Source organism: Oryzias latipes, chromosome 6, assembly GCF_002234675.1.
Source record: "Oryzias latipes chromosome 6, ASM223467v1".
NCBI classification, from domain to species: domain Eukaryota; kingdom Metazoa; phylum Chordata; class Actinopteri; order Beloniformes; family Adrianichthyidae; genus Oryzias; species Oryzias latipes.
This window is the reverse complement of record NC_019864.2, coordinates 20,033,790-20,060,519: the sequence shown is the minus strand read 5'-3', so window position 1 is coordinate 20,060,519 and position 26,730 is coordinate 20,033,790. Positions and strand designations below refer to the sequence as shown.

General features: G+C 39.1%; 3 protein-coding genes across 4 annotated transcripts; 1 reads left to right on the top strand and 2 right to left on the bottom strand.

Moving 5' to 3' along the window:
* Positions 1–9: 9 nt before the first annotated feature.
* Positions 10–4,124, bottom strand: LOC101168038 (receptor-interacting serine/threonine-protein kinase 3). 2 transcript variants are annotated; one of them, XM_011476213.3, is made up of 12 exons: positions 3,168–4,122; positions 2,872–3,040; positions 2,450–2,777; positions 2,228–2,373; positions 2,096–2,145; positions 1,865–2,020; positions 1,033–1,115; positions 874–934; positions 728–771; positions 596–635; positions 266–508; positions 10–182 (listed from the first exon to the last, which is right to left on the bottom strand). In XM_011476213.3, the coding sequence occupies exons 1-12, from the start codon at positions 3,187–3,189 to the stop codon at positions 166–168; spliced, it is 1,359 nt and encodes a 452-aa protein (XP_011474515.1). In that variant the 5' UTR covers positions 3,190–4,122; the 3' UTR covers positions 10–165. The 2 variants fall into 2 exon arrangements, with proteins under 2 accessions (XP_011474515.1, XP_011474514.1); XM_011476212.3 differs by having other exon boundaries at positions 10–508; positions 3,168–4,124.
* An 8,693-nt stretch (positions 4,125–12,817) lies between these two features.
* On the top strand, positions 12,818–20,714 carry LOC101157210 (inosine-5'-monophosphate dehydrogenase 1b-like). Its single transcript, XM_004069679.4, has 16 exons — positions 12,818–13,626; positions 14,287–14,385; positions 15,244–15,292; positions 15,794–15,895; positions 15,987–16,061; positions 16,210–16,416; positions 17,214–17,301; positions 17,394–17,593; positions 18,451–18,541; positions 18,624–18,719; positions 18,885–19,028; positions 19,127–19,268; positions 19,334–19,477; positions 19,559–19,642; positions 19,770–19,786; positions 19,885–20,714. Exons 1-16 carry the CDS (start codon positions 13,400–13,402, stop codon positions 19,986–19,988), a joined length of 1,869 nt encoding a protein of 622 aa, XP_004069727.2. The 5' UTR covers positions 12,818–13,399; the 3' UTR covers positions 19,989–20,714.
* An 8-nt stretch (positions 20,715–20,722) lies between these two features.
* On the bottom strand, positions 20,723–26,345 carry LOC105354297 (proline-rich transmembrane protein 4-like). Its single transcript, XM_011476599.3, has 3 exons — positions 26,015–26,345; positions 24,883–25,746; positions 20,723–23,739 (listed from the first exon to the last, which is right to left on the bottom strand). The coding sequence occupies exons 2-3, from the start codon at positions 25,637–25,639 to the stop codon at positions 21,668–21,670; spliced, it is 2,829 nt and encodes a 942-aa protein (XP_011474901.1). The 5' UTR covers positions 25,640–25,746; positions 26,015–26,345; the 3' UTR covers positions 20,723–21,667.
* Positions 26,346–26,730: the final 385 nt, after the last annotated feature.

Sequence of the window (26,730 nt, the reverse complement as noted above, 5' to 3'; positions counted from 1 at the left end):
GGACAATCGGTCAGTAGCAAAAAGTTCAGTTTGAATTTATTGATGCATTTTTCAAATCTGGAACACAAAAATACTTATTAAAGATGATCCACAGTAGTTAAAAGTAAAAGGAACATCTTGGAGAAGCTCTGCAACTTTAGTTCATGAAAAATAAAACAATTTTCATCAGTTAAAACTGTTACCTGAGAAAGAGAAAGCACAATTAATACCTTGAATGACTTGTAAAAGACAAACAGGTAAATGGGACAAACACGGAAAATCGTACCAAGTTCTTTAACCAGTTGTGGCTCATGCTTTTTGAGGGCGTCATAAAATGCTGCTTTAACCTGTTTCCCTCCTGAATGTAATGGTCCGCTGTACAGCTCTGTCATCTGCATGTGGCTCGTTTTTTGTACTTTGATGAATGAACAGGCTTCTGGCTGAACCATGTCTCCAAGCTCTTCAACTATTTCCATCACCTTGGTGGTGGATTTGATCAAACTTGCTCTGTTCCTGTCAACAAAGTTTGCTGTTTGAAAAAAAAAAAGTATTATGAAAATATCCAAACAATTTAAAAAGAAATTAATTTGAAAACGAAAAACAAATGCTGACAGACCTTTGTGATCCACATTTTTTCTGCCATCAGCTACAGATAGCTGATGTCAACAGAGAACATATGTTTTAATATTCAAATTCTGAAAGCTTGTATAACTAGTTTAAAACTTTAGACAAAGTGTTTTAAAACTACCTGTGTTGTAAACCCAGGGCGATCTACACCATTCTCCCCATTACCTAACAAGAAAACATATTGTTATTTAGTTTTCAGTGGCTCCCAAGGCATAAGCAGAAATTAGCCAAATTAAAATATAATAAAAATAAAACTGAACAACATACCTGTTGCTTCAGCTAAACTGGGTTCCACGCTTGCTTCAGGAGGTTCAGACTTTACTGAGTCCTACAGTGCATGCCATACCCAGGAAGATTAAGAACAAGTATTGACTCATCAGTCCCTGTTTTTTATTTTTATTTTTTTTTTTTAAACTTTGTTTTTACCAGTTTTTCAAAGACTTGATAGACAGCATGATTAATCCCATTCTTGTGTATTGAATACATTTTTTCAGTGACTCCAATGCATTCTATAGGACAAAAATCAATACATGTTACGAGCAATATCCAGCAAACATTTGCATCCAAATTTTAGACTGGACAATTTTTGGCATTTTCCACATGTTGAAAAAACACTAGTAATACAATTGGGTAACGCTTTCTTTTACAGTACAGTACTTACAGTGTACTTAAGGGGTATTTATATGGTTCTTTTTATGGAATTTTCTGGGTACTTACAGTGTGTTTACATGGTACTTTTTATGTGACTTACTGGGTACTTACATGGTACTTTTATGTGTCTACTCTGTACTTACATGGTACTTTTATGTGTCTACTCTGTACTTACATGGTACTTACTGTGTATTTCTGTGGTACTATTTGGTTCATACATATGTGGTAGATACTGGGTATTTATAATATACTTATTGGGTACTAACATGTTGTGCAAAGGTGTCTTTTGTGGTACTTACCACATGAAAGAACAAGGTAAGTACAAATAAAGGACCTTGACCTTTAGGTCTGCACTCGTATGTTTCATGGTATTAACCATGATTTTACCACAGAAACTACCCCTTAAGTACAATGAAACTGGTCTGTAAAAGAAAGTCAGCCCAATTTCCACTCAACTACATGGTAATTTCATTACTAAATCCTAGGTTTGTTCACTTGAATATTACTTGGTACTTACCCCTTAAGTGCAATGAAAAGAAAGTATTACCTACAATTGTCCTAAAAATGTACTTGTGAAAAAATGTTTATGTTTGGCACGAATACATGCTTTTAGTTGTTGGCCTCTTTGATGGCTCCCCTTCCCAGCACTGGCAGATGAAGGTTTTCAGCTCCTCCAACTGTTCTTTATTTTCCACAAACAGTTGATCAAGGGGAGGTCTTTGGCCCTCGGGTACTTTCATCTTCACCACAAATTCCAAGGCATCTTATCGCCAGAACAATGAATAATTAGAGGTAAGTTGAATGAGGATGGTAGTTAACCGTACATTTAAATCTATACCTTTATAAGGTTGTTCTCCAGTAAAGATGGACCACACAAGGATTCCAAAGCTGATAAATGAAAACAGCAGATTTCAGTTACAAACAGCACATTTGTGAACAACATTTGCAATAGGTCTGATTGAACATTTACCTGTAAATGTCATAGGAACGTGAAGGTGTATAGTTTGCTTCAAAAGCTTCAGGTGGCATGTACTTGAGTGAGCCTCCATGTGCTGCTTTTTCTTCATTGCTGGTGTTGGCACTGGTAGACTGTGTGCTCAGACCAAAGTCTGCCAGCTACAAAATACAACGGTGGAAATTTAAAAAATAATTGTATCATTATAAACTCACACTTTTCGTCACTGTGTTTTACCTTTACATTAAGGCTTTCACTCAGCATTACATTGCTTGGCTTTAGATCACGGTGTAAAATACCCATCGAATGGAGGAAGTTTATTCCTAAAGCCACTTCATGAGCCAAACGAAAGGCTAGAGGCACTGGTGGAGTGCAATTCAGTTGCTTCTGTAGGGTCTCAATAGATCCTCTTCGCATGAACTCTGTGACTATCCCCTTGGTTTGTAACTTTGCTTTAGAGAAAGGGGGGATTCCTTCATAAATTCCGTAGATCCTCAGGACATAGTCGGATGATGATGTTTCAAGATACTTGGCCTCCTTAAACAGTGCCCCTTCCATGTCAAGGCTGGAAGAAGATTGCAGTCTGTTGCTACATGATATTGTAAATAAAGAACAAGAAATTTAAAACAAATACTGTATCCAGAAAGTTGTTGAATTACCAATCAGAAGAATCAAGCAGCTTAATGGCCACATCATGCCCCATTTTTTTATGTTTGACTTTGAAAACGTGACCAAATCCCCCAATGCCAATTAACTCCCATTTTTCTAAGTGTTCATTATCAAAAGCTTTAGGGTTCAGTAGTCCCATCACCTTGAACCCACAAGAGCCTAAAACGAAAAGAAAACAGAATCATATTTTTATACAATGGACAGTGTTCTCTTTACCCACCTCTCTCCTCTTTTTCGCACTGAACTAACATCTGCTGTGCGTTGTTTTTTTTATTGCAAAGCTTACCTTTTCTCTTCTCAACCGCCATCTCAGTAAGGTTAATGTACAAGTTCTGACCAATGTTGTGGCTGTTAACTGATTCGATGTTTGGATAACCGCTGTCTTTGCTTTGTGAAGTGGCTGAAACTGCTGTGGCTGACTGCTAAAAACAGAAAGTAAAAATGAAACCACAACCATGCCCTTTGAAACTGTGAAAACAGGAAGTAGCCTCCTTCCTGAATTTAAATGGGTCACACTTCATTGTGAACTTTGTGAAACACGTTTGTTGTTATTTTGCTGTGAGATCATGGATTTCCATTGTATTATTTTAGAACTTCAACTTAAACCTTGGCCCTATTTGGAATGTGTTGGTTTAACTCGGAGACAGATTTCCTGGTTCCAGGCACTAAATGAGGAAGTCTTTTTCTTTTCCTGTCATGCTCTCTGAACTGTGGGTACGCAAGGAGACAAGCCACAAGTACTTCCCTATGACAGATTTTGCAGATAACTTAGCAAAAAGGGTTTGTGTACACCCTAAATCTATGCATGTTTCATCTTGCAAATAAAGATCCGCTCCAATCATCTTTTGTAAAAGCACTTCCAGCGGTCTTTTAATTATGATTATGTCGTTTCTAGCCAAAAATAAAAAAAACTGTGTTGCTTTCTAGAACATAGTTTCTTCAGAGTAGTAGTAGTTCATCGGAAATTCGCCCGAAGGTGGGACTGTTGTCATGGAGAAACCCCACTCCCACTAATGTTTTGGGTGTTGCTAAAATAGTGAGCAATATTGTTGCTATCCAGCTGTACAATTTTGAGCCAGATACCAGCTCAGACGAGGAGAACAAAGACGTTATTAGGTCTATCTGTCGCAAATGGACTCATCAGAATGGAACGGAGCAGGAAGACTTTGGCCCGCCCATTTTAATTACTGCGTCCCAACTGAGAGCTTTTTCAAATTGCATGCTTTTTATAAGCTCCTAAACTATCACAAAAAAAAAAAAAAAAGGAATTTTAATCTTAAATTCTTTTATATTTGTTCTCCATTATGAGAAAAATGCCACATGTTTTAACATGTTTTTATGGTACTTATTTTTTATTTTTTCACCTTCAATTGTTTCAACCTTTTAGTTGTTGTTTTATATGTTTTGAGCTGTTTACGTACAGCGCCTTGTTTCACTCGGGTCATTTGAAGACGCCATATCTTCCACTTTCGGCTTCTCCCATCAGGGGTCGCCACAGCGAACAAGTCGCATAGTAAATTTTGGCAATGTTTTACGCCGGATGCCCTTCCTGACGCAACCTTCTCAAACCGGGCTTGGAACCGGCACAGAGGTAGAGAAGGGAACAGGGAGCAGCCCGGAGTCGAACCCAGGTTTCACGGACGGAAGGCGCCGCAAACCAGCACGAGCTAAACTGGCTTTGAAGACGCCATATACCGGTATATAAATTTGGCTTAAGTGTCGTACACTACACAAATTGAGAATTTTTGTTGGGAAGTCACAAAGTAGTTGTCCATTTAGACTTCTAAACCAACACAGTTCAGAAGTATGCAATTTGTAAAGTACTTACTTAGAGAGACCATAAATCAAACTTTAATCTGAAAGTGAAATTGTGGGAAGAACAATCTGAGAAATGCTATGTGCGTTTTTACTGAAACATGCCCTAACTTGCCAGGCTGTTTTGGTCATGTTTTCTTGTTAAACAGACAGCTCTCCTTCATTTCTCTGTTATGAATCTTAACATATTAGATCTGATAAAACAGGTATAACACAAGCCTCGTCTTTGTCATGACCAGATTGTCATGACCAGACCTAATTTGCCTAAAAGGGAAAATTAAGTGTGACACATGACAGACCAAGTGGCCCACTAAACACATTTTTGATGTTTCTCTGTCACACTGATGTCACAATGGGTTCTTATGGGTTAAAACATTTATAAAAACAGTTTCCGGCAACCGGGATAGGCTCCGGCAGCCCCGTGACCCCGAAAGGGATAAAACGGCAGAAGATGAAAAATGAATGAATTTCCAAGAAATCATTTCGACAAGGAAATACAAATACTAACAGACCTTTACACTCTACTGTCTTAATTTTGTATTCATCATTGACTGAAAGCTGACATTAAAACCCAAATATATGTATATGAAAATGTAAGTCTATTGCAATAATCTTTATATTTTTAATATTTTGCGAACTTATACAATAAGTTAAAGGCTTTAAATTAAGGTATTTCAAAACTGCATGTGTTATAAATAAAGACAATTTCCACCATCTATCCATGTCCCATAAAGAGAAAATATCACAGCATTGAATTTGTCAGTTGCTCACAACGCATGAGCAGGAACATCCCTAAAATAAAACAATAGTTTTGCAGCGTCATGCCTGTTACTGCGAAACTGGATTCCCCATTTGCATAAGCAGCTTCAAACTTATCTTAGTCTTAGAGGAAAGTCCAATACACGGCAAGAAAAAGAAATAAGGAATCAAGAGTACATGTTTTGATTTCCTGAAAATGTTTGTGTATACCCTCAATCTATGCATGCTTCATCTTGCAAATAAAGATCTACACCAATCATCTTCTTTAAAAGCACTTCCAGTGGTGTTTTGATTATGATGATGCCGAAAATGTATATATATATATATATATATATATATATTTTTTTTTACCAGTTTGTTTAATGCCACTCTTGTGTGCTGAATACATTTCAGTGACATTGCATACATACATTGCATTTTTGATCAGTAAGATACAAGCATGTGCATCAATATAATAGACTAAACGTGTTTATATATTTCCGTAGTTTCCACATTGTGAGGAAACTGGATTTTCTAGAAAGGACTGTATTAATAAAAATATTAGGTTGGTTCGTTCCCTTTTCAGTTTCCAGCACACAGAAATGAATGAATAATGACTCAGAGACAGTTACTTAGCTTTTGTGGAGGTTTTACTTCGCACAAACACGAAGGGGACAGACATGAACATGGTGCATTCAAAGTCCGAACCAAAGAGTTCAGGGATGGGCTTGGTATAAATACCCTGCATTTGCATATTCAGAAGATCGTCCGATGGACCTCGTGTGAAAAACACGCCCACAGGTTACTGGTGGAGAGAAGCTCCAAGGCTAAAGTGAAGATAAGTCTGAGGCCTGCTCAGCAGAAAACATGCACAGAAAAGAGGGAGTATGGGAAGAAACTGTTAGAACAATAGTTTGGCTGTGCTTTCTTCAAATGTAATATAATTTTGAGATGACAATACATGCTCAGTGAATTAGGTTTAAACCATTAGTGTAATAAAAGTTAAAGGCAGTTTCTAACTATTCTTCACATACCCCCCTGTTTGTCATATCAAAATTATATATGGAAAGTCAGCAGAACTCCTGTCATCATCAACCATATACCATTTCACGAAGATTTTCAGTATAGGCAGCATATCGGCTCTGCATCGAAAACAAGTATAGAGGTACAGGTAAATTCAAAAGAAAACATAAAATCAACGTAAATAAATGAGCATATCAGAGGTGGTAGGTGATACATGAGTGTTGATGCGAAAACCTCCAGGGCTAAACTTATACCATCTGTGTGAAACATTCATTGAGCGATCAGGGAGAGCAAAACTCATCAACGGCTCTGTGCCCCTCAGCAGCCATCACTAAGGATATGCATGCATCACCAGTCCAAACCTCGGCACAAAATCATTAATTAAATTTACATAGAACAAGAAACAAATTAAAAAATTAGGAATATAAAAAAAAAAAAAATCAAATCAAACAAAATAAAAACAATAAAATAAATCTGTAAAGACCAGGTTCAACCACGAGCGGATGCGAATTAGGTTAATTGTTGGCATAATGCCGATAGAGTCGGCAGAGGCCTGACAGCGATCATTCATTTGACACATGGAATCAAACAGGTGACAAAAAGAAAAAAGAAAAACAACACACAGAGGACCGGAGTGACTAGTTTTATCAGTACACTCCACCAGAAGTAAACCAATAAAGTGGGGACCCAGACCAGTAGGCGTCAGTCATCTGAGAAGAAATTTGTGATTTAAGGGACTTGACCTCATTGATGATGTTAGTGAGATGATGAAACCACGAGGAACAGCTGGACCCATGTTAGCTGGTTCGAAGCTCACTGTAGCTGGAAGAGAGGAGCGCTAGAGGAAACACATCAGGGAGCTCCCCTCGCCAGGAGTAGTGTCACACTGCGGCGGCTCCGTAGTTGGACTTCAACCAGGGATGTGTCTCAAAATGTCTGTCTCGTAGGCGCTCAGCAATTTACAGTGGCTTACGTGAATCCAGGAGGGTCGTTCAGCAATGTGTACTGCAGTTGACATGGTGAGGAGAACCTTGAAGGGTCCTGTCCACCTCGGGTGTGACCAATCAGTTCGATAAATGGTCTGCAGGAAAACCCGGTCACCGACAGAGGCCTTCTGGTGGGGATGCAGAGTCTGTGGGGAGGAGAGAGCTGGAGGCAGACTCAATGCGTTCCTTTGTTCTCACAGCTTTCTTCAAACAATCATGTAAATCATCATTGGTGTCAGTAGAGCCAGGCATGAGAGTAGAAAAAAAAATCAGGAAAAAAATAAAATAAAATAAAATAAATAAAAATTAAAAAATAAAAATTGTGAAAAAACACCTTGAAAGTGAAACAGACAAGAACTGTGTCTCATTTCAACAGCAGCATGAACAGGCTGATAACAGTTTGACTAATGGTAATGCTTGGACGGAAGGGAGTGGAGCATACTGCATGTGATTCTGGAGAATTCGCACAAGAGAATCACAGTTCACAGTGTTTCAACTATCAGCCGCGCAAGCAGCTGCAGCTTACAGCGAGTGAGTAAAGGTGGGGGGCTGATCAGATAAGGTGGTGAGGTCCAAGGAGATAAATAATTTTGCTAGAAACAGAAACTAAATGTCCCGAAAAATTTAACCTGTGCTTGGGCCAGCTGGAGTTTAGTCTTACCGCACTTATTGCCCTGAGAGTTGAAACTTAGAAAGATTAGCAGACATGTCCATTAAAAAAAATGTAAGGGCGAGTCAGTGAACCAGAGATCCTCAGGAATGCTTTTAAGGGGTCAATCCTGATTTACAAGCAGAAATGCAGGGACCTGATCAGTGGGGTCAGAAGACTGCAATCAAACTTTTTACGAGCAGGGGAAAGTGAACTAAAAAAGGAAAGGCGGCACCCGCCATCTGAGTCTGATCATGTTTATGCAAGAGGGAGGTGTGTCCTGCACAAACTGATCCACGGCTGCTTTGTAAGAAATGAGACTTTCTATAACTTTTCCTGAACATCTACCCTTGTCCATATCCTAAACACTAAAATACACACTAAAACACGTCCTATCATTATTCGGAGAGCAGAGAAAGCTGTTATATCTGCTTACAATGGAGAAATCACCCCTCCTTTCTGCGAGTCCTCATCAGCCTGTCTGCAGGCTCGGGCACGCGCACTCTGATCTGAGAAGCTGCTCCCCCTCCTTCTGCTCTGTCCTGCACTCTGAGGCTGCTTAACTTTCTATGAAATCCATAATCTTTAACCCATTTATCCAAATACTTGATTTATATCTGATCCTGACTTTCCACATACTTCCAAACTTTATGAAAAGCTTTCTGGACCTGATCAATGTGCTTTTTTTCTTTTTAGTGAGATTTTGTGAATGAGTCCCACCCATCTTTTCTAGGTTTATGAATGACGATCAGCCACAACGTTCTCAGGAAGTCATCGACCACACCATGCTTCTACAAAAGGCTAGGCCCCTTTGCGGATGTGGCTGTCCTGAGAACCAGCTTCTCAATTTCAATCACAAACCAGAGTTCCCACCCAAGTAACCCTTTTTATGGATCCTCCAGCACTGAATCTAATCAGCAGAAAAAGCTTGGAGAATCAGAAAAGAAGCCTAATTAACTGTCTCTGAGTCATTATTCATTCATTTCTGTGTGCGAGGACCAAATGTGAGGAAACTGGATTTTCTAGAAAGGACTGTATTAATAAAAATATTAGGTTGGTTCGTTCCCTTTTCAGTTTCCAGCACACAGAAATGAATGAACAATGACTCAGAGACAGTTACTTAGCTTTTGTGGAGGTTTTACTTCGCACAAACACGAAGGGGACAGACATGAACATGGTACATTCAAAGTCCGAACCAAAGAGTTCAGGGATGGGCTTGGTATAAATACCCTGCATTTGCATATTCAGAAGATCGTCCGATGGACCTCGTGTGAAAAACATGCCCACAGGTTACTGGTGGAGAGAAGCTCCAAGGCTAAAGTGAAGATAAGTCTGAGGCCTGCTCAGCAGAAAACATGCACAGAAAAGAGGGAGTATGGGAAGAAACTGTTAGAACAATAGTTTGGCTGTGCTTTCTTCAAATGTAATATAATTTTGAGATGACAATACATGCTCAGTGAATTAAGTTTAAACCATTAGTGTAATAAAAGTTAAAGGCAGTTTCTAAATATTCTTCACACACATGTTGAGAAAATAGTCAATACAAGTGCATTAAAAAATTAAAAAACTGAGCCAGTTTATGTTATACATGTTGCATGGTGAAGTTGAGGTGTATGGTCCTGTTCAGAAACTGTGGTATGCTCTGCAGTGTGTCTCCGGTTACATTCCTGTCAACTGTTATGACACATTATGTGAAAATCACTTTTCCCATAAATCTTCTTCTCAGAGTCAACCTGGTACTATAAGTAAAGTTTTCAAGAAAAACCAAATGATATATCTTCTTTATCAAACTACTGGTATGCAATTTTTTTTGTAATGTGAAAGGAATGTACTACTCATATAATATGACATTTTACATATATCTAAAATGGGTTCTTTAGGTTTTGCTTTGTGTGTGGTTTGGAATTGAAACTCTGACCTGAGATATGAAACTTGATTTAATGTCTTGGACTTGTGTACAATTTTCATTTGTTTTTTCTCAATTTTTGTCTGCAGACCATTGCTATCAGATCAAATAATAAAAGCCCTCCATAAAATGCTTTTGCTTTAAGAATATAGAAATGCCAACTGCCTGTTATTGTGTTCTAACAAGTTATTTTAGATACTCTTCTTCTTCTTTCTCTTTCGGCTTTTCCCATCAGGGGTCGCCACAGCGAATCATCGTCCTCCACCTCACTCTATCATGGACATCTTCTACCCTAACACCAGCCAACTTCATGTCCTCTGTTAAGACATCCATATATCTCCTCTTTGGCCGTCCTCTTGCCCTCCTGCCAGGCAGCTCCATCTCCAACATCCTTCTACCAATATATCCACTATTCCTCCTCTGAACATGTCCAAACCATCTCAGTCTGGCTTCTCTGACTTTGTCCCTAACACAGGCAACATGAGCCGTCCCTCTGATGTACTCGTTCCTTATCCTGTCTAACCTGGTCACTCCTAAGGAGAACCTCAACATCTTCATCTCCGCTACCTCCATCTCACCCTCTTGTCTCTGTCTCACTGCTACCGTCTCTAACCCATAGAGCAGAGCTGGTCTCACCACTGTCTTGTACACCTTTCCTTTGAGTCTTGCTGGCACTCTTCTGTCACACAACACTCCTGACACTTTCCTCCACCCGCTCCAACCTGCCTGCACTCGCCTCTTCACCTCTTTTCCACACTCCCCATCACACTGAACTGTTGACCCCAAGTACTTAAACTCCTGCACCTTCTTCACCTCAGCCCCCTGTAACCTAACGCTTCTACCTTGATCCCTCTCGTTCAGACACATGTATTCTGTCTTACTATGACTGACCTTCATGCCTCTTCTTTCCAGAGCAAACCTCCACCTCTCTAGCTGTTCCTCCACCTGCTCTCTACTCTCACTGCAAATTACAATGTCATCCGCAAACATCATTGTCCAGGGAGATTCCTGTCTTACCTCGTCTGTCAGCCTGTCCATCAGCATAGCAAACAAAAAAGGACTCAAAGCTGATCCTTGGTGTAGTCCCACCTCCACCTTGAACTCCTCTGTCTGACCTACAGCACATCTCACCACCGTCATACTTCTCTCATACATGTCCTGAACTACTCTGACATACTTCTCTGCCACTCCAGACGACCTCATACAGTACCACAGCTCCTCCCTCGGCACCCTGTCATACGCCTTCTCTAAATCTACGAACACACAATGCAGCTCCTTCTGACCTTCTCTGTACTTTTCCATCAACATTCTCAAAGCAAAAATGGCATCAGTGGTGCTCTTACGGGGCATGAAACCATACTGCTGCTCACAGATCTCCACCTTCTTCCTAAGCCTGGCTTCCACTACTCTTTCCCACAGCTTCATTGTGTGGTGGTTATTTTAGATACAATTTATTAAAATAAAATGGTTTTTTTTATCTAAAGTTTTAGGACTTGAAAACTGACTTAAAATTCCAGCAAAAGACTTGGGACTCGATTTGGCGTTAATCCCATAGACTTTAGACATAACTAACAAAATAGGGCTTGTGAGAACCTCCTCTGTTTTATCTGCCCATGTGTCTAAATGTCTTTAGGCAAGAACCTGAAAAACACAATGCTCCTAGTGGTCTGGTTAGCGCCTTGCATGGCAGCTCTGTCACCAACAGTGTGTGAATGTGTGTGTGCATAGATGAATGGGACTCCTTACCATAAAGCACTTTGCTCCTCTGTTAAAGTCCCACTCCAATCATCTTTTGATCTATGATAAAAGTGTTACCAGAGGTCTTTTAATTATGATTATGCTGTTTAAGGCAAAAAAAATAAATAAATAAGGTGTCATTTTCTAGGACATAGTTTCTGCAGAGAGGCAGCAGTTCATCAGACCTTTGCCTCTGAGTTGTGGGTGGGATTGTTGGCACAGAGTAAGCCAGCCCCATTTTCCACCACTCCTTTTTTTACACTCTCTCCCGTGAGCTTACAGCGCCAAACTTACAACCCCACCTCACAACCCCAAACTAACAACCCCACCATATTGGGTCTTTAAAGTAGAAAATACAGCTTATAAATCTGCATGAAACAGTTTAAGTTTCTCAAAGTGTGTACAGTTTCCTTTAACTTCCCATTAAAAAAAATATTTGTTTACCCATTGTGCTTAATTTTTTTTACCCTGTTCAATGAAGATAAGTGGGCAGACAGGTCAAAAGCGAGAGACACAACAGAGAAAAACACAGGGAGAGAGAGACTTTATAAGAGGCTTTTCTGTTTCAATCCCCAATTACTTTCAGGTCAGTCACCTGTGGATGATGGTAGGAGACAAATTACTCTCCTTGACCATTTTCAAATATAGGTCAATTGGTCACTTCTGTCATTGAGTAATTATCCAAGTGACAAAATGAATTGTGGCTTTAAATTCATTCATAAAAATAAACATTTAAAAAATGTATCTAAAGAAAAGAAATACCGCACTGGGGATTTCAGATGCTCACAAATTGCAAAACTGAGGCAGCTGTTTGGATTTAGTTAAAATGAATGTGAGAACATGCTCAGATCCTCAAACACAGATAACCAACTAAACCATTAAAGGATAACGATATGATTTCCTCTATCAAAGCTGTGTCTTCTGACAGGCGGTAAACATACACATTTTCACACTTGTTTCCTCCTTAGTCTTACTTCTTCACCCCACCCCACCCCACTCCACACGCCCATCTCACTCCACCCCACTTTAATAATCCCAATCCTCTTTGTGGGAGAGTGACGTCTGCTGCAGTCAGAAGCACAATTAAGCTTAGCAGCCTGAGTGGAGAAAAGCCTCCACCAATGAACTAACCAACCAACCAGGTCCAGTTTCTGTCTTTGCTGGCTTATCTAGACCTGACTCACCTTCTCACTGACCATCGTTTCTCGAGCCTAAGGAATAAGGAAATGTGATGCCATGCTGGGATATAAATCTTCTAACAGCACTGGTTAAAGGATTCATTGATAATCCATCTGGATGTGTTTTTACATGCTAGTTGTTTTAAAAAACTTAACATGTGTCAACTTTTTTCTTTTTTTACAAACTGGTCTCTTAGACAACAGGGGTGATGGCAAGTAAGCTTTCTACTGTCCTTTGTGTGTGTCTGGAAGGTGTGAATATGCGCTCAAAGCATTTTGTGCTCATCAGTGCTTGTAGGTGAGCAGCAAATTGAGTCTCTGGGGATCTGCGGAGGACACTGTTTACTAGCAATGCTGGCTGTACACCTGTAGGCAACAAGTTGCTTGAGGAGAGACTGAGAGTTGGAGGGAATATCAGAGAGAGGAAGTTTGTTTGTATGAAGTGAGGACCGACCTGTGGAGGTCAGCACACTGATTTTCCTGGAAATGGAGTGTCATGATTATGAGCACTTTGGACGAGAAAGGGACAACTACGAGATTGACTATAGAAGGATTGTAGGAGACACTGAACCAGCTTGGCCATTCGCTTCAAACAGAGGAGGGGATCCCTCTCATCCATGTGTGACCTATGCCCACCCAACCTCACATGGACATGAGACGGCAGCGCAGAGATACAGCGCCACACGCATCCAAGCTGGATACGGGCCAGAAAGGTCAGTATTTAGACACATCTATTACTATTCCTGGTCTACTTGAAGGTATTTTATTCCCCCAAATTACTAAGGTTATTGTATGTCACCCAGGAACTCAGTAAAAAGCATTCTAAATTATTTATAACCAGCAACACATGATATGTTGTCACTTTTTAGGAGCACTTACTGTCTACTCTGAAAAGCTAATTTGTCTCAAGTCTCGGCAGCCGACCAAATCCTCTTACCTATGCACCTGTGTAAGACAGTTTCCATTGACATGGATGCTCTCCTTTTGTCAGTGTTTCCTTTTTCCTTTCCTGATCTGGCCACAGCACAGGTCAAACAAATAAAGACAAGGGCAAACAACATCCTTGTTCTGGCCAAGGGATAAACTGGTTCATGATAAACCTTTACCTGTGAGTTAAAGCTGGTTTGTTGCTAATGCAATTATACTAACAGCAATTTCAAGATGTTTTGCTCATATAAAATAATGTAAAATCAGGAATTTAATATATATACAAAATAATACAATAAAAACGTATATGATGTTCTTGAATTAAACTAAGCCACATTTAACATGAGAACGGATGTCTTTTCAGTCCATATGGAACATTTTGATGTGAGAAAAAAAGTGTTACCACTTGTAAATTATGCAATTAATTGTTTACTTTCACATTTCAGCATGGCAGATTATCTGATCAGTGGAGGCACAGGTTATGTACCTGAAGATGGACTCACGGCACAACAGCTTTTTGTGAACTGTGATGGGCTGACATACAAGTAAGACAGTAAAACATATATTATACATAATATTTTGTAGTCAACTTTGCTGTACCAACCACAAAAGCATATAGATTAAGCAAAAATTATGACTAATGTAGTGTTTTCCATTAAATGTTCCTAAAATAGCACTGATATCACATCTGCTTCACTTCACAAGTATTAAAAACGTAAAAGCTTAAAAGCATCTAGCTAAAGTGTGTGTGTTCCTGTGTCAGTGTGTTAATGGATGTCAGAGTAGTTTTACTAATGGGAGCTTTGTTGGGTTTATTAGTGAGCAACGGATAAATGCAATGGGTTGAAATGTGGGCAGATTTTTTTGTCTTAACTGTTAGCTTTAACAACTCCGATCACTGAACTTAACCTGTACCGTTAACCTTAAACTATACTAATTATAATATACTCCCCCCCAGTGAATAGAAATGTTTCTAACATAGGTTAACACTGGGGGATGCAACATTTCACTCTCCCCATCATTTTGTTTCATTTTGTAAAAGAAAATTATCCAAAAAAAAATCATTTTTTATAAGCAATCACCAATGAAGAAAAATATTTCATGTGCCTCCCACTAAGCCTCCTGTAATGTAATAAAACAAAAAATAATTAATCCTTAACACAATGCATTTTTAACACTTCCAACGTAAACAACCGGGTGTGCAGTGCGGATGCTACAATTCACTTCCCCCACGATTTGGTGTAGTGGTGCAACATTGCTTCAGATTTAAACTGAGAATTGTGGCATCCCTAGCATACATTTAGATATACATATTTGATACAATACTTAAATATTGAACAAGTCTTTCTCTGCACCGTTTAAAAAATGTGATATAATAGTGTTTTCTTCTTTTCTTTCTTCAGTGACTTCTTGATTCTCCCTGGTTTTATAGATTTTACTGCAGATGAAGTGGTAGGCTTTTTTTTTTTTTTTTACAATGTTTAAGCAGCATGTCTCAAATTTAATTTTACACCGTTCTACTATTTTTAAGTCCTGCATTACTTTGGACTTCAAATTTGCTCTCCCCTTTCATGTAAAAAAGTTTTCAAATTTCATTTGATTTTATCCAACATGCTTTGGATTCTTTTTTAGCTGCTTTTCATCCGTCCATAGCTTATTACTAAGAGCGAAGACTTGTTTACCAACCATGTATTATTTTCCACTCTGCTGGGACTTAAAATTAATTTCAGGCTTTGGTCACATGTGATTTGTGGATGCCAGGTGTTCAGAGCAGACACACACCTGCATCACATGACTCGGCAGGTGATGCCAGCAAGTAAGCCTCAGTCTTTTTAGGCTGCCTGAATCTTTGTGCTGCTACAAAAAGCTCAATTGTACAAAAAACTGTTCATATTTGAAGTAGTTTGCTTTGTTTTTGTTAACATCTACCTCAAAATCCATCCCTGTTTAAAGGACCTCACTTCTGCCCTGACAAAAAAGATCACCTTGAAGACGCCTCTTATTTCATCTCCCATGGATACCGTCACCGAGTCTTTTATGGCCATTGCCATGGCAGTGAGTACAAACAATGCACAGATATAATAAAATATATTTTCTGTGTTTTATTCATGTTTTCTTTTTACTTCCGTGATTTGTCTGGTTTTAGTTGATGGGAGGCATTGGAATAATCCATCATAACTGCACAGCTGAGTTTCAGGCCAATGAGGTGCACAAAGTTAAGGTAAGAAGTCAAAGCACCTAAGTACATGGACAGACATTGGCAAGTTTAAAATGAATGTGCTACATTATTCCTTACTCTTTATCGCTCAATACTTATTTGTTTTATGTCATTGTCATAGTAAGTTCTTCGTTTTTCTTTGTCTTGTCAGAAATTCGAGCAGGGCTTTATAACAGACCCAGTAGTAATGAGTCCCACTCACACTGTTGGGGATGTGCTGGAAGCTAAGATTCGCCATGGTTTTTCTGGGATCCCAGTGACAGAGACTGGAAAAATGGGCAGCAAACTGGTCGGTATTGTCACCTCCAGAGATATCGATTTTTTGTCTGAAAAGGAGCACAACAGGCCTCTTGAAGAGGTGAGAATGGCGCCTACAGTGATTTGCGTACCAAAATCCTTATGTCTGTTCTTTCATTGTCTGTTTACTGTAAGTTTTTATTTAAAAACCTAATTACATCATCTGATCAAAACAGGTTTGTAAGTGACCCCACACTAATTACTTGCCATAGTTCTGGCAACTTTAAATGTTTTTTTTGTTTGTTTTAAAGAATATTTAATCAAACTTACACTTGTTCATGCAACATGAATGAGATCTAAAATTTAGCTTTGTGTTTTTGTGAATATTATAAGATCTGATCCATTTCATTGAAAATGTTTGAAAATTATATTTTTCATTGGAGGACAGCCAAGTAAACCTGTCATAGACATACGAGCACTTCTTTAGACATGTAGTTTCGAGCCTTTATCATGACATCTGGAAAAACACCTTTTCGTTGCTTTGGAACTGTGCTTCACCCCTAAATGCTAAAAAAGCAGAGCTCAGCTGCAGACCCGTTTATTTAGTTGTTCTGCCTGGTAAAAGACAAAGAGTTTATACTGTAAAGTCCCTTAAACCCCTTTTCTGATGGAAAAGTAAGGCTTAATGTAAAAAATGTTATGCCTTGTTTGCTTCTAAGATCTGCCAAGACTTGTCATGATCAGATCATGTCCAACAGGTTTTTTGATAACTGGTTTTTACAGATTAGGTAGCAAAATAAATAGAAATAGGGTTTTGCACACAATGTTTATTATTAAAAACCTTGTTCAAAGAATTATGCCAACTATGGATATATTTTCAATGACACATTGCTTACCAGTACTTGCTGCTTCATATAGGTTATGACTAAACGAGAAGACTTGGTTGTGGCACCTGCTGGAGTCACTCTGAAAGAGGCTAATGACATTCTGCAAAGAAGCAAAAAAGGTAAATCTTGAAAGGCATTCTGTTTCATAAAAGACAGACTTTGACATTTATTTGGGGGGGGGGTCGTCTACGTTTTTCTTTCTGGTCTGCAGGTAAACTCCCCATCGTTAACGACAGTGATGAGCTGGTTGCAATCATAGCTAGAACTGACTTAAAAAAGAACAGAGACTACCCCCTGGCTTCCAAGGACTCCCGCAAACAGCTGCTTTGTGGGGCTGCCATTGGTACCAGGGAAGATGACAAATACAGACTGGACCTCCTTGTGCAGGCTGGAGTGGATGTGGTAGTTTTGGTAGGTTTATAAAAAAGTATGTATTTATGTATATATCTTTAAAGTAAAAAGCATTCAAAGCATTTATCACCCTCTATTCATTTACGTAATTACGATACCGGTACAAATTTCATATGTCTGTTTAAAAACAAAAACAAAAAATAACTTCAATGACAAACTAATACATAATTGCAAAGCTGATTTCAGGTAATCTATCTTAAATTGTTGGAACTTATTTTTTATATTAGTTTGAGTATACAATATGCAGCCTACTGCTGAAAAATACATTTAAGAAAAAACTGTGTGGGGCTCAATAGAAAAGACCTTTGTTTAGTATTTTCAAAATCCCTTCAAGTCTAATTAGCTGCAAACTTTCATTCATCTTGATGGATTGGACATTGCCTATTTTTTTAGAATGCAAATGACTATATAACCAAAATGTAAATTGACTAATCAAATCTGTTGATGAGCCCTATAAATAAGCAAAATCATTTAATAACAATTGACTAATAAATTGATTTAATTTGGAGAAAATTAGGTGTAAAACACATTACAGTTCTGTATGGGCAATGTTCCTTCACAGTTAATGTTACAGTAAACATCCTGGGTGGTGGTCCCGGGGAAGACCCAGGACACGCTGGAGAGACTATGTCTCTCGGCTGGCCTGGGAACGCCTCGGGTCCCCCCAGAGGAGCTGGAGGAATTGGCTGGGGCAAGGGAGGTCTGGGCATCTCTGCGCCCCTATCCCGGATAGGCGGAAGAAGATGGATGGATGGATGGATGGATGGATGGATGGATGGATGGATGGATGGATGGATGGATGGATGGATGGATGGATAAACAGAATTTGTTTGATTTTTCAAATGTTTTACTTTCAGGACTCTTCCCAGGGAAACTCAGTTTATCAAATAAGCATGATAAACTATATTAAGCAGAAGCATCCTGATATTCAAGTGATTGGAGGAAATGGTGAGTTGTGAAGCAACAAGTTTGTTTAGCAGAAAACTCACTTCCTCAATCATCTGTTTTCTGTTGCTTTGTCTCACTCTAGTGGTGACAGCTGCACAGGCTAAAAACCTCATTGATGCAGGCGCAGATGCTCTCAGGGTTGGCATGGGATGTGGCTCTATCTGTATCACCCAGGAAGGTACACTGAAGTGTGCATCTTGTGAATGTCTGCTTGCTATCAGCAAAAAATACCCTTCTAACAGCATATATAAACATGTAAAATAGTTTATTCACTCGAGAATAGACAATGGCTTGTCTATGTTGGAAATATATTTTTGCCTTTTGTTTTAATCTTGGTTTTCAGTCATGGCATGCGGAAGGCCTCAAGGTACATCAGTTTACAAGGTTGCAGAATACGCCAGGCGGTTTGGGGTCCCAGTGATTGCTGATGGAGGAATTCAGACAGTGGGGCATGTGGTCAAGGCTCTCGCTCTAGGAGCATCTACAGGTAGAAAAAGGCAGTCAGTTGTTAAAAATACTATTTTTTAATTTTCCACTGGATGATGACCCTTTTCTTCCCTCTATTGATATTTTTTATGCCTGCAGTTATGATGGGGTCTCTGCTTGCAGCAACCACCGAGGCGCCAGGAGAATATTTCTTTTCAGATGGTGTTCGCTTGAAAAAGTACAGAGGCATGGGCTCTCTGGATGCCATGGAGAAAAACAACAGTCAAAAGCGTTACTTCAGGTATAGAGGTGCCTTTAAACAACTCGTTTGCCCCTCATGATGCTGATTGACCCGTGTCTGTGCAGTGAGGGAGATAAGGTGAAAGTGGCACAAGGGGTTTCAGGATCGGTGCAAGATAAAGGGTCCATTCAGAAGTTTGTTCCTTACCTTATTGCGGGTATACAGCATGGCTGTCAAGACACAGGAGCCAAGAGTTTGTCTATCTTACGGTAAGTTTACATTTATGTGTTTTTGTTTTTTTAACACTTTTTTGATTCCAGTAAATCAGTTATGTTTGTGTTGTTCTCCAGGTCAATGATGTATTCTGGAGAACTGAAGTTTGAAAAGAGAACCATGTCTGCTCAGATGGAAGGAGGAGTTCATGGACTTCACTCGTATGTTTGACCTGTGACCTTTCTGGATCCTGTAAATGCCTTTTGCAGGATATAAGGTTGATTTGTAATCACGTCACCTAAATTCTCCTTTCCTTCTGTCCTTTTCCAAACCGAACTGTTGAATTAGATATTCTTTTGTGCCATGTAAGTACATTCACGCACTTATCTCGTGTCTTGTCCCCCTTAAGAGGTGTTCATAAATGTATTTACATGTCTGTCAATCTTTTGTATTCCAAATGTAGTCACAAGGAGCAACTTCCCTGAGACCGGAGGAAGAGGAGGTGCACGATCAGGACCTAATGTTCCAACTCCAGCTGCTTTGAGCAGATGCAATGGTCGCATGTGATGGAGGTCACCAACACAACGCTGCTGTTTTAGCCACACAACGTCACTTTAGAATCTCACGCTGCTTTTTACTGCTTTTGGGATGTCAAACATAAGGGTTACAGTGTGTAGCTGGTCTAAAGCTGTCATCATAAATCAAGGTTAAAGAGCGGGTAATCTTGACTTTTTTTTTTTACAAGTCATTGGTTTAGAAAGAAGCACATGGTTCTCAAGTGCTTTTGGGCAGTACTGATTTAGAGCAATAAAAGACTTATATGCTGCTTTAGTAAATTTCAAATGTTTAAGCAAAATTAGAGACTGATGCTTTTGCTCAATTTTAGTTTATTGTTCACCAAACCAAAAAAAGCTTTGTGGTGTTTTACTGAGAGGGAACCCAGGGCTCTTGACACATTTGAATAAAAAAGCTTAGATTAAATTCAACTATCATATTTGAGGCAGAAAATTGAGAGAAAAACAATGACTGAGCCTTCTCTTTACTTGACATAGTTACTAAAGATTGATTTAGAAGTTGTCAGTTAAAGTGCAATAATACATATCGTCAATAGTTGCTTTGTTTTCCTTTCTTTTTTCTTTTTAAATTTCAATAAAACTTCCTCCGATAAAAGTATTTAAGAGTTTATTTTCAACTCAGATCATTTAAAGCTTCTGTTGTTTTGTTGTGTATTGGAATTGACTGAATTTCTTCGAAGTCCTGTAAAGAGTGAAAAATTAAAAAAATTTTAGAAGATTTTGCCATTGTGCCAATTTATTTAAAATAGTTCTTCCCCTTTGTTTTTTTTTTTTGTTAGAATGAATACATGCTGAAAATTGAGATATCTTCAGTCACAGTTTTAATCAAATCAAACAAAAAGGACTCTAATGTGTTCATGCTGTTTGTATCCTGACTTCATAGTTCAGTCTTTGCTGTTTTCAAGTTTGAACTGTTAACAATTTAAAATATTTAACACCTGCTTTGAGAATTAGTCAGTCACATAAATGAAAATTTACTTAGAATAGTTTAAGATTGTGGTTGCAACTTTGATTATAAATAGCAGTTTTGATAGAACAAAACAAACAGTTCATAATCCATTAATGGATGAACAAAAATAAATATAATAAAACTGGTCAATTTTAGCAAGCAACGCAGATACATTTAAACAAAACTTTTAATAAAACTTTTCTGGCAATTTTAAATAGTAATATGAATAATGGGCTTTCATTGCCTTGCTTGTCAAGTCTTTGTATCCTGCAACAGTGACTTTACTTTTCCAGCTTGTCATGCCTTTTCCACAACTGCTGTATCTTTTTCAAGGTAATAGACAGGCCTAAACTTTTCAACAGGCAAGAATTTTAATAGATTTTGACAAGTTTTAAGTCAGTTTTAAAAGTTAATATAAATCTTGAGTGTACTGGCACTCCCCTGCATGTTGAAAAGGATAGCAAACCCATACTCTGCTCAGTAAATTTGATGCACAGGTCAGAGTCAGGCATTACATAAACATGTGTAAGAATGAAAAAAAAAAAACAACTATGAACATAATACACATCAATATTTAAAAGTATACGTAGTATATACAAAAAATATGTGGCGTACATCAAGACATTAGCTAATAGATAAGAGTTATTCTCTTTTTCTTTGAATGAGTCAGGAGCATGTTAGCTATAGCCCAGTACTAGACTTTTTTTTTTTTTTTAATAAATCTACAATTCAATAGTATCACTGCAAACACTAAGTGTATCAATTTGTTTGCACACATTGACAAACTCTGCTTGTACAGCCAGATCCCATTCCAGCTGTCGACTTTCACTGAGGTGTTTGGTGCCTGCTAACTTCCCGCCACCTTGACCATCTTGGGAGGCCAGACTCAGGGTTCTGTAATGCCTGCGGTAAGATAAGTGAGGGATTCCTCTTTGGAGACTGCTTTGTGCAAAGTTTTGCCCCCTGTTACCCCAGGAATGAGTATGTGACTTTCCACTGTCCTTGGGATAGCTGCACAACCCTTGGGTTGAACCTGTGTCACTTCCCTTCCAGTTATTTTTCTCTGGAGAAACTGTGAGATGGCTGTGAGATGTCAAATGTCCTTGTGGGAGGGAATTTTGAAAGTTAGACACATTGTTCTCTTGCTCAACATCTCCACAGGATGACGTTCTGTAAAACGCATGTCCCACAGAGCTAAGCCCAAGATTTATTGTACCTTGTCCAGGAGCGCTCAAAGAAGCACTTGAAGAGGAATGGAATAGCCTTTGTTGACCAAAAATACTGTGAGAAAATAAAGACTCACTGAAAAGAGCTTGGTCAATACTGCGGGAAAGATTTATGGGAGATGGGGGACGAAAGTCCTTGGTAGAATCGGTCTCCACACATAAGCTATCCAGGGACAGCAGTTGAGGCTCAATGGGGCTTTTGGCTTTCAGTGGTGGACTTGGAGGTGTAGGTAGAGGTAGCGTTCTTTGGGCTTGGTGTAAACCATTAACTCCATTTGCAGGAGCAAGAACCTCTGAACAAAGTGGAAGAACCTCTGTCTGCTTATTTGTGAGATCACAGATCACAAGTTTGTCCTGCTTACCCTGGGAGGGGAGGACAAGAGAATTTACTTCATCCTGGGTGGACAGTGTCTGCCCTCGTAAAGGCGAGTTGCAGGACAGGCGAGACCAAGACCCCTGTCGAGAACTGGTTAAAGTCTTGGTTGAGGAGTTGTGGCAGAAAAGAAAGTGTGTGCCAATTATAGACAAACCAAGACACACCCCAGACTCACATAGTCTACATCCTAAATGGTAGCCCCACCAGGGCCAGGGTTGGAAGCCATAGCCTTTAACCCCACCAACACCAAAAGCATGCAATATCCCATAAAGCTGAAGGCCTCCACATCCTAATAAGCACACTGAGGTTCCTATTCCAGCTCCAGTTGCTCTTTTCCAGTCCTCCAATCTGGAAAAAGTAACTTTTACAGAACGAATCAATTCAGGAGATCTTCCCTCTTCTGCATTGTCATTCAGCCTGTAAATATGCTTGGTATTTATTTTTGTAAGGCAGCAGTGGAAAAGGTAAGAGAATGAGAGAATGATGCAAAGGCAAACAAACACAACATGAGGGATCAACAGGAGAACAGGTGGCAGAGAATGGAAGAGCTGAAGGAGACCAACACACCCCAGAGAGACTATGAAGTTAAAAAATGATGCACATAGAAGGATACAAGGTTTAGGCAAGATCGAGAATGGGCAAGAAAGAGCAAGTGGCAGTGAAAGACGTTTACGAAAGTGTGATGAAAGAATGAGGAACGCAAACGAGAAGGCTGATATCAAGCAGGGCAATGGTAGCTCTGAGACCAGCAGAGCAACCGCAGGGGGAAGACGGTCCTGAGAACTGTAAGCATCATAGAGCAAGGAGAAAGCTTGAATCCCTGCAAATGCCATAATGAAGAAGTGCAGCATAGTTATGTACAGGCTTCCTGGGGGGCATCGGAAGGGCAAGCCTAACAGGGAGATCACAGAGATTAGACAAAACAGAATGAAGATCGATCCCAGACCATAGATATGTGCTTCCCATGCAAATCCCCATGTAGCAAGGGCGGAGTTCCAGTCTGAGTACAGAGGGACTAAGGGAGGGCCGAGAGCCAGAAAGGGGTGCAAAGATTGGGTTGAATCTTCTAGGTCGAGAGGAGTCCAAGACTGATTTGTTGTTTTGCAGGGAGTGACCGATGTGCTGTTGTTACTATCCAAGAAAACTGTGGGTGTGGCTTCTGAAGCATGCAGATTATTATTCCAGGAGTCATCTGAAAGTAAACACATTTGAAAAGAAATGTTTGATCTTGATCTATTGCATATATTAAGGTCACAATGAGTAGACACATGAAAATATACATTTTTATAAAAATAACTAAATAATTGTTGTACTTATCGGCTATTGGAAATTTTGTGTTTAAACATTTTATCTAGCAATAAATTTAGGTCAAGATAAATCAAACAGACAGGCCTAATTTCTTAAAGAAAAGCATGCTGGAATAAGTTGTGTGCAAATTTAGTCCACAGTACTGTAAATGAGAGCTGGCTCTAAATGGTGAGGCTCTAACTGGGTCACACAGTGCGGGGGTGTGAACATGTGTGTGAGAGAGGTGTTTTGATTAACCAATACTGACCTCATTGTGGTTTTTATGTTTAAAACAACTCCGAAGCATGGTCTAGATTCATTGTGTCCTGATCACCTGACATTTAGATTTTGAGATGAAATGACCTCTATACTGAATCATGTGAAGCTGTAGGAATCAGGTAACCTGCTGGCTATAAATGGAATGCGTCCTACTTTTGGACTTCCATTAGCAGTGAAGCTACTAAAGTCAATATGGACTCAGCAAACAAACATTCTGCAAAAGAAGTGATTTTAATGTTTCATATAAACCAATTAAGGGCAGTTTTTCCTATTTTGATGTAGTTGCTCAGATGATTTACTCACAATCTTGGAATTTTAGATAAGATTAAGCAAAATCTCTCCTTCCTTTACGCTTTAGGTTCTGAAACACACTGACTTCAGCAAGTGAATGTCACTACCTGCACTATTTGTCCCTGAATGCCCCAAAACATCCCACATTTGGAGGTGAGATATGTATATCTGCTAAGTAAATGTTTTAAGACTATTAAAAATAAATGATAATTTGCTTGAAATGAGTAGAACACATTAAACAGAGACAGACAGGACTTCAAAGGAGGGGTTAAAAGCCTATAAGTAGAGTCGGGATGCAGCTTTTGAGAAAAAAAAACAAAGGTTTTTCAATGGAACAGATAAAACAAAGCAGTGCTACGGACTTGGAAACAGAGTCATAAGCCTTTCCTGTGATAACTGAAAAGACAAAAGTTTGAAATAAATGTCAAGTATCTAAATAACATTCTAATCTCATACAACAAATGAAGATGCATCTTACCTCTTGTTGACTTTGTGCTGACAGTCACGTTGTGTAAAGTTTGTTCTGTGCCATCGTCCAGTCCATTGTGTCCTCCTAGTCTAGAAACAGAAACCTCTGTGATCCATGCTGGGGGACTCGGGGACCCTGCGTTTGTCGTAGAACCGACCATTGATTTTGGGTTTATCTCAAGTGCCTTTCTTTGCCATGGAGTAGACGGAAAAAAAGGCAAATGGCTAAATGTCCTGCCATTTTGTTGAGTTGTCACAGCTATTTCATTCTGACTGGCTTGTGTTGGATATAAAATGGATCCAGTCATTTTCTTTCTTGACCAAAAATTCAGTTTTTGTTCTGGCGTAGGTTTTTGTGTAGCTTTTTCTGGGGAAAACACTACTGTTTCTATATTCTCTCTGGGGGTAATATTATAAGTTGGACTTTCAGTTGGCCTCCATGTGAGTCTCCTCTCATAATGATTTTCAAAAGATGTCTCAGTGATCTCCTCTGATTCTGTGTATTCACCAATAACACCCTGTCTGTCTATATCCTCAGGTGATGAGGGCCAACTCAGAGATTGGCTTGGAACACCCACGGGTCCATAGTTGGGATCATCTGGTGTTAAATTCGATCTATAAGGTCTGTGTGAGGTTGGATTTAGAAATAACTCTGCGGTGCCTCTCTGGGATGAGTTTCTGGCATTGTTTCCATTTAAGGCTAATGTATGAAGTGTTGGTGTCAAAAAAAAGACGAGGAAAAAATCTATATTCCACATCGCACCCATGATGAAGATTTTCAAAAAGCAAAGTCACGCGCTGTAAAGGCTGTCCAGTCGCATGTTTGATAGTGGTCACAAACATCTGCTCTCCTGGGACCTCAAATGGGACACACCTGGAGAAAAACAGGTTAAAAATGTTGAAGAGCCCAATAAAGCCAGCGTTCTCCAGTTTCAGGTGGGTATGCACAAGGAGGGGATTAAAACCTCCGAAAAAGCAGTACTGTTACAAGTACATCAAGAACCTTAATAAAAGTAAAATAATTCCAGTGATAAATGAAGCACCTAGTTTTAAAATCATTTTTTTGTATTTGATATAAAGCATATTTGACTAGAAAAATCCACAAGAACTGCTGTATTTGATTAAGATTCTGGCTTTCTTACCTTCTAAATCCATCCGAAAGCCTGTTTTATATATATAAAAAAGGCTCTAGACTCTGTTACTGCATTCCTGCAGCCTTTACATGACTGTGTCTTTTCATTTTCAACATGCTCTGCCCCTCTTTCTTTCCATCAGGCAGTAAACACAGGGGAATGGCCCCACCTCCTCCGGACAGCCTCCACCATCCGACACACTGTTTCTATGCTATCCTGAAAGTGGCACAGTTAGAGGCAGCATCATCAGCACCACCTCTTTGCAGGGAAAAGAAAAGAAACTAAACGGAGCGGCACACATCTTCAGGAAAATCAACCTGATCCAATAAAATTTTGGTGCACTTGACAAGCAGTTTTTATTCCAACTCACATCTCTATTTTTTCAATTCATTGTCAAAAAATGATTGTATAATATTTTTGCATAAGTCATAGAATCATTGCATTCTTCCAAAAAAAAAGTTCCTCATTCCAATATTATTTCCTCTTTCACACACAATAACATCCATAAAAGAGGAAAGTACAGTTGATTTTAATGTTCTGTCTATTGTGACATACTTTGAGGAGTTTAATATATATTTTAAGTCCAATGAAGTACTACTTAAAAGTTAACTTCATTTCAATAACTCTTTGCATCTATTTTTATTATATATTATTATATAATTATTATATATAACATTCCGATATATACCTGAAAAAAATGAACAATGCTAAGCTCAGTGTGATTT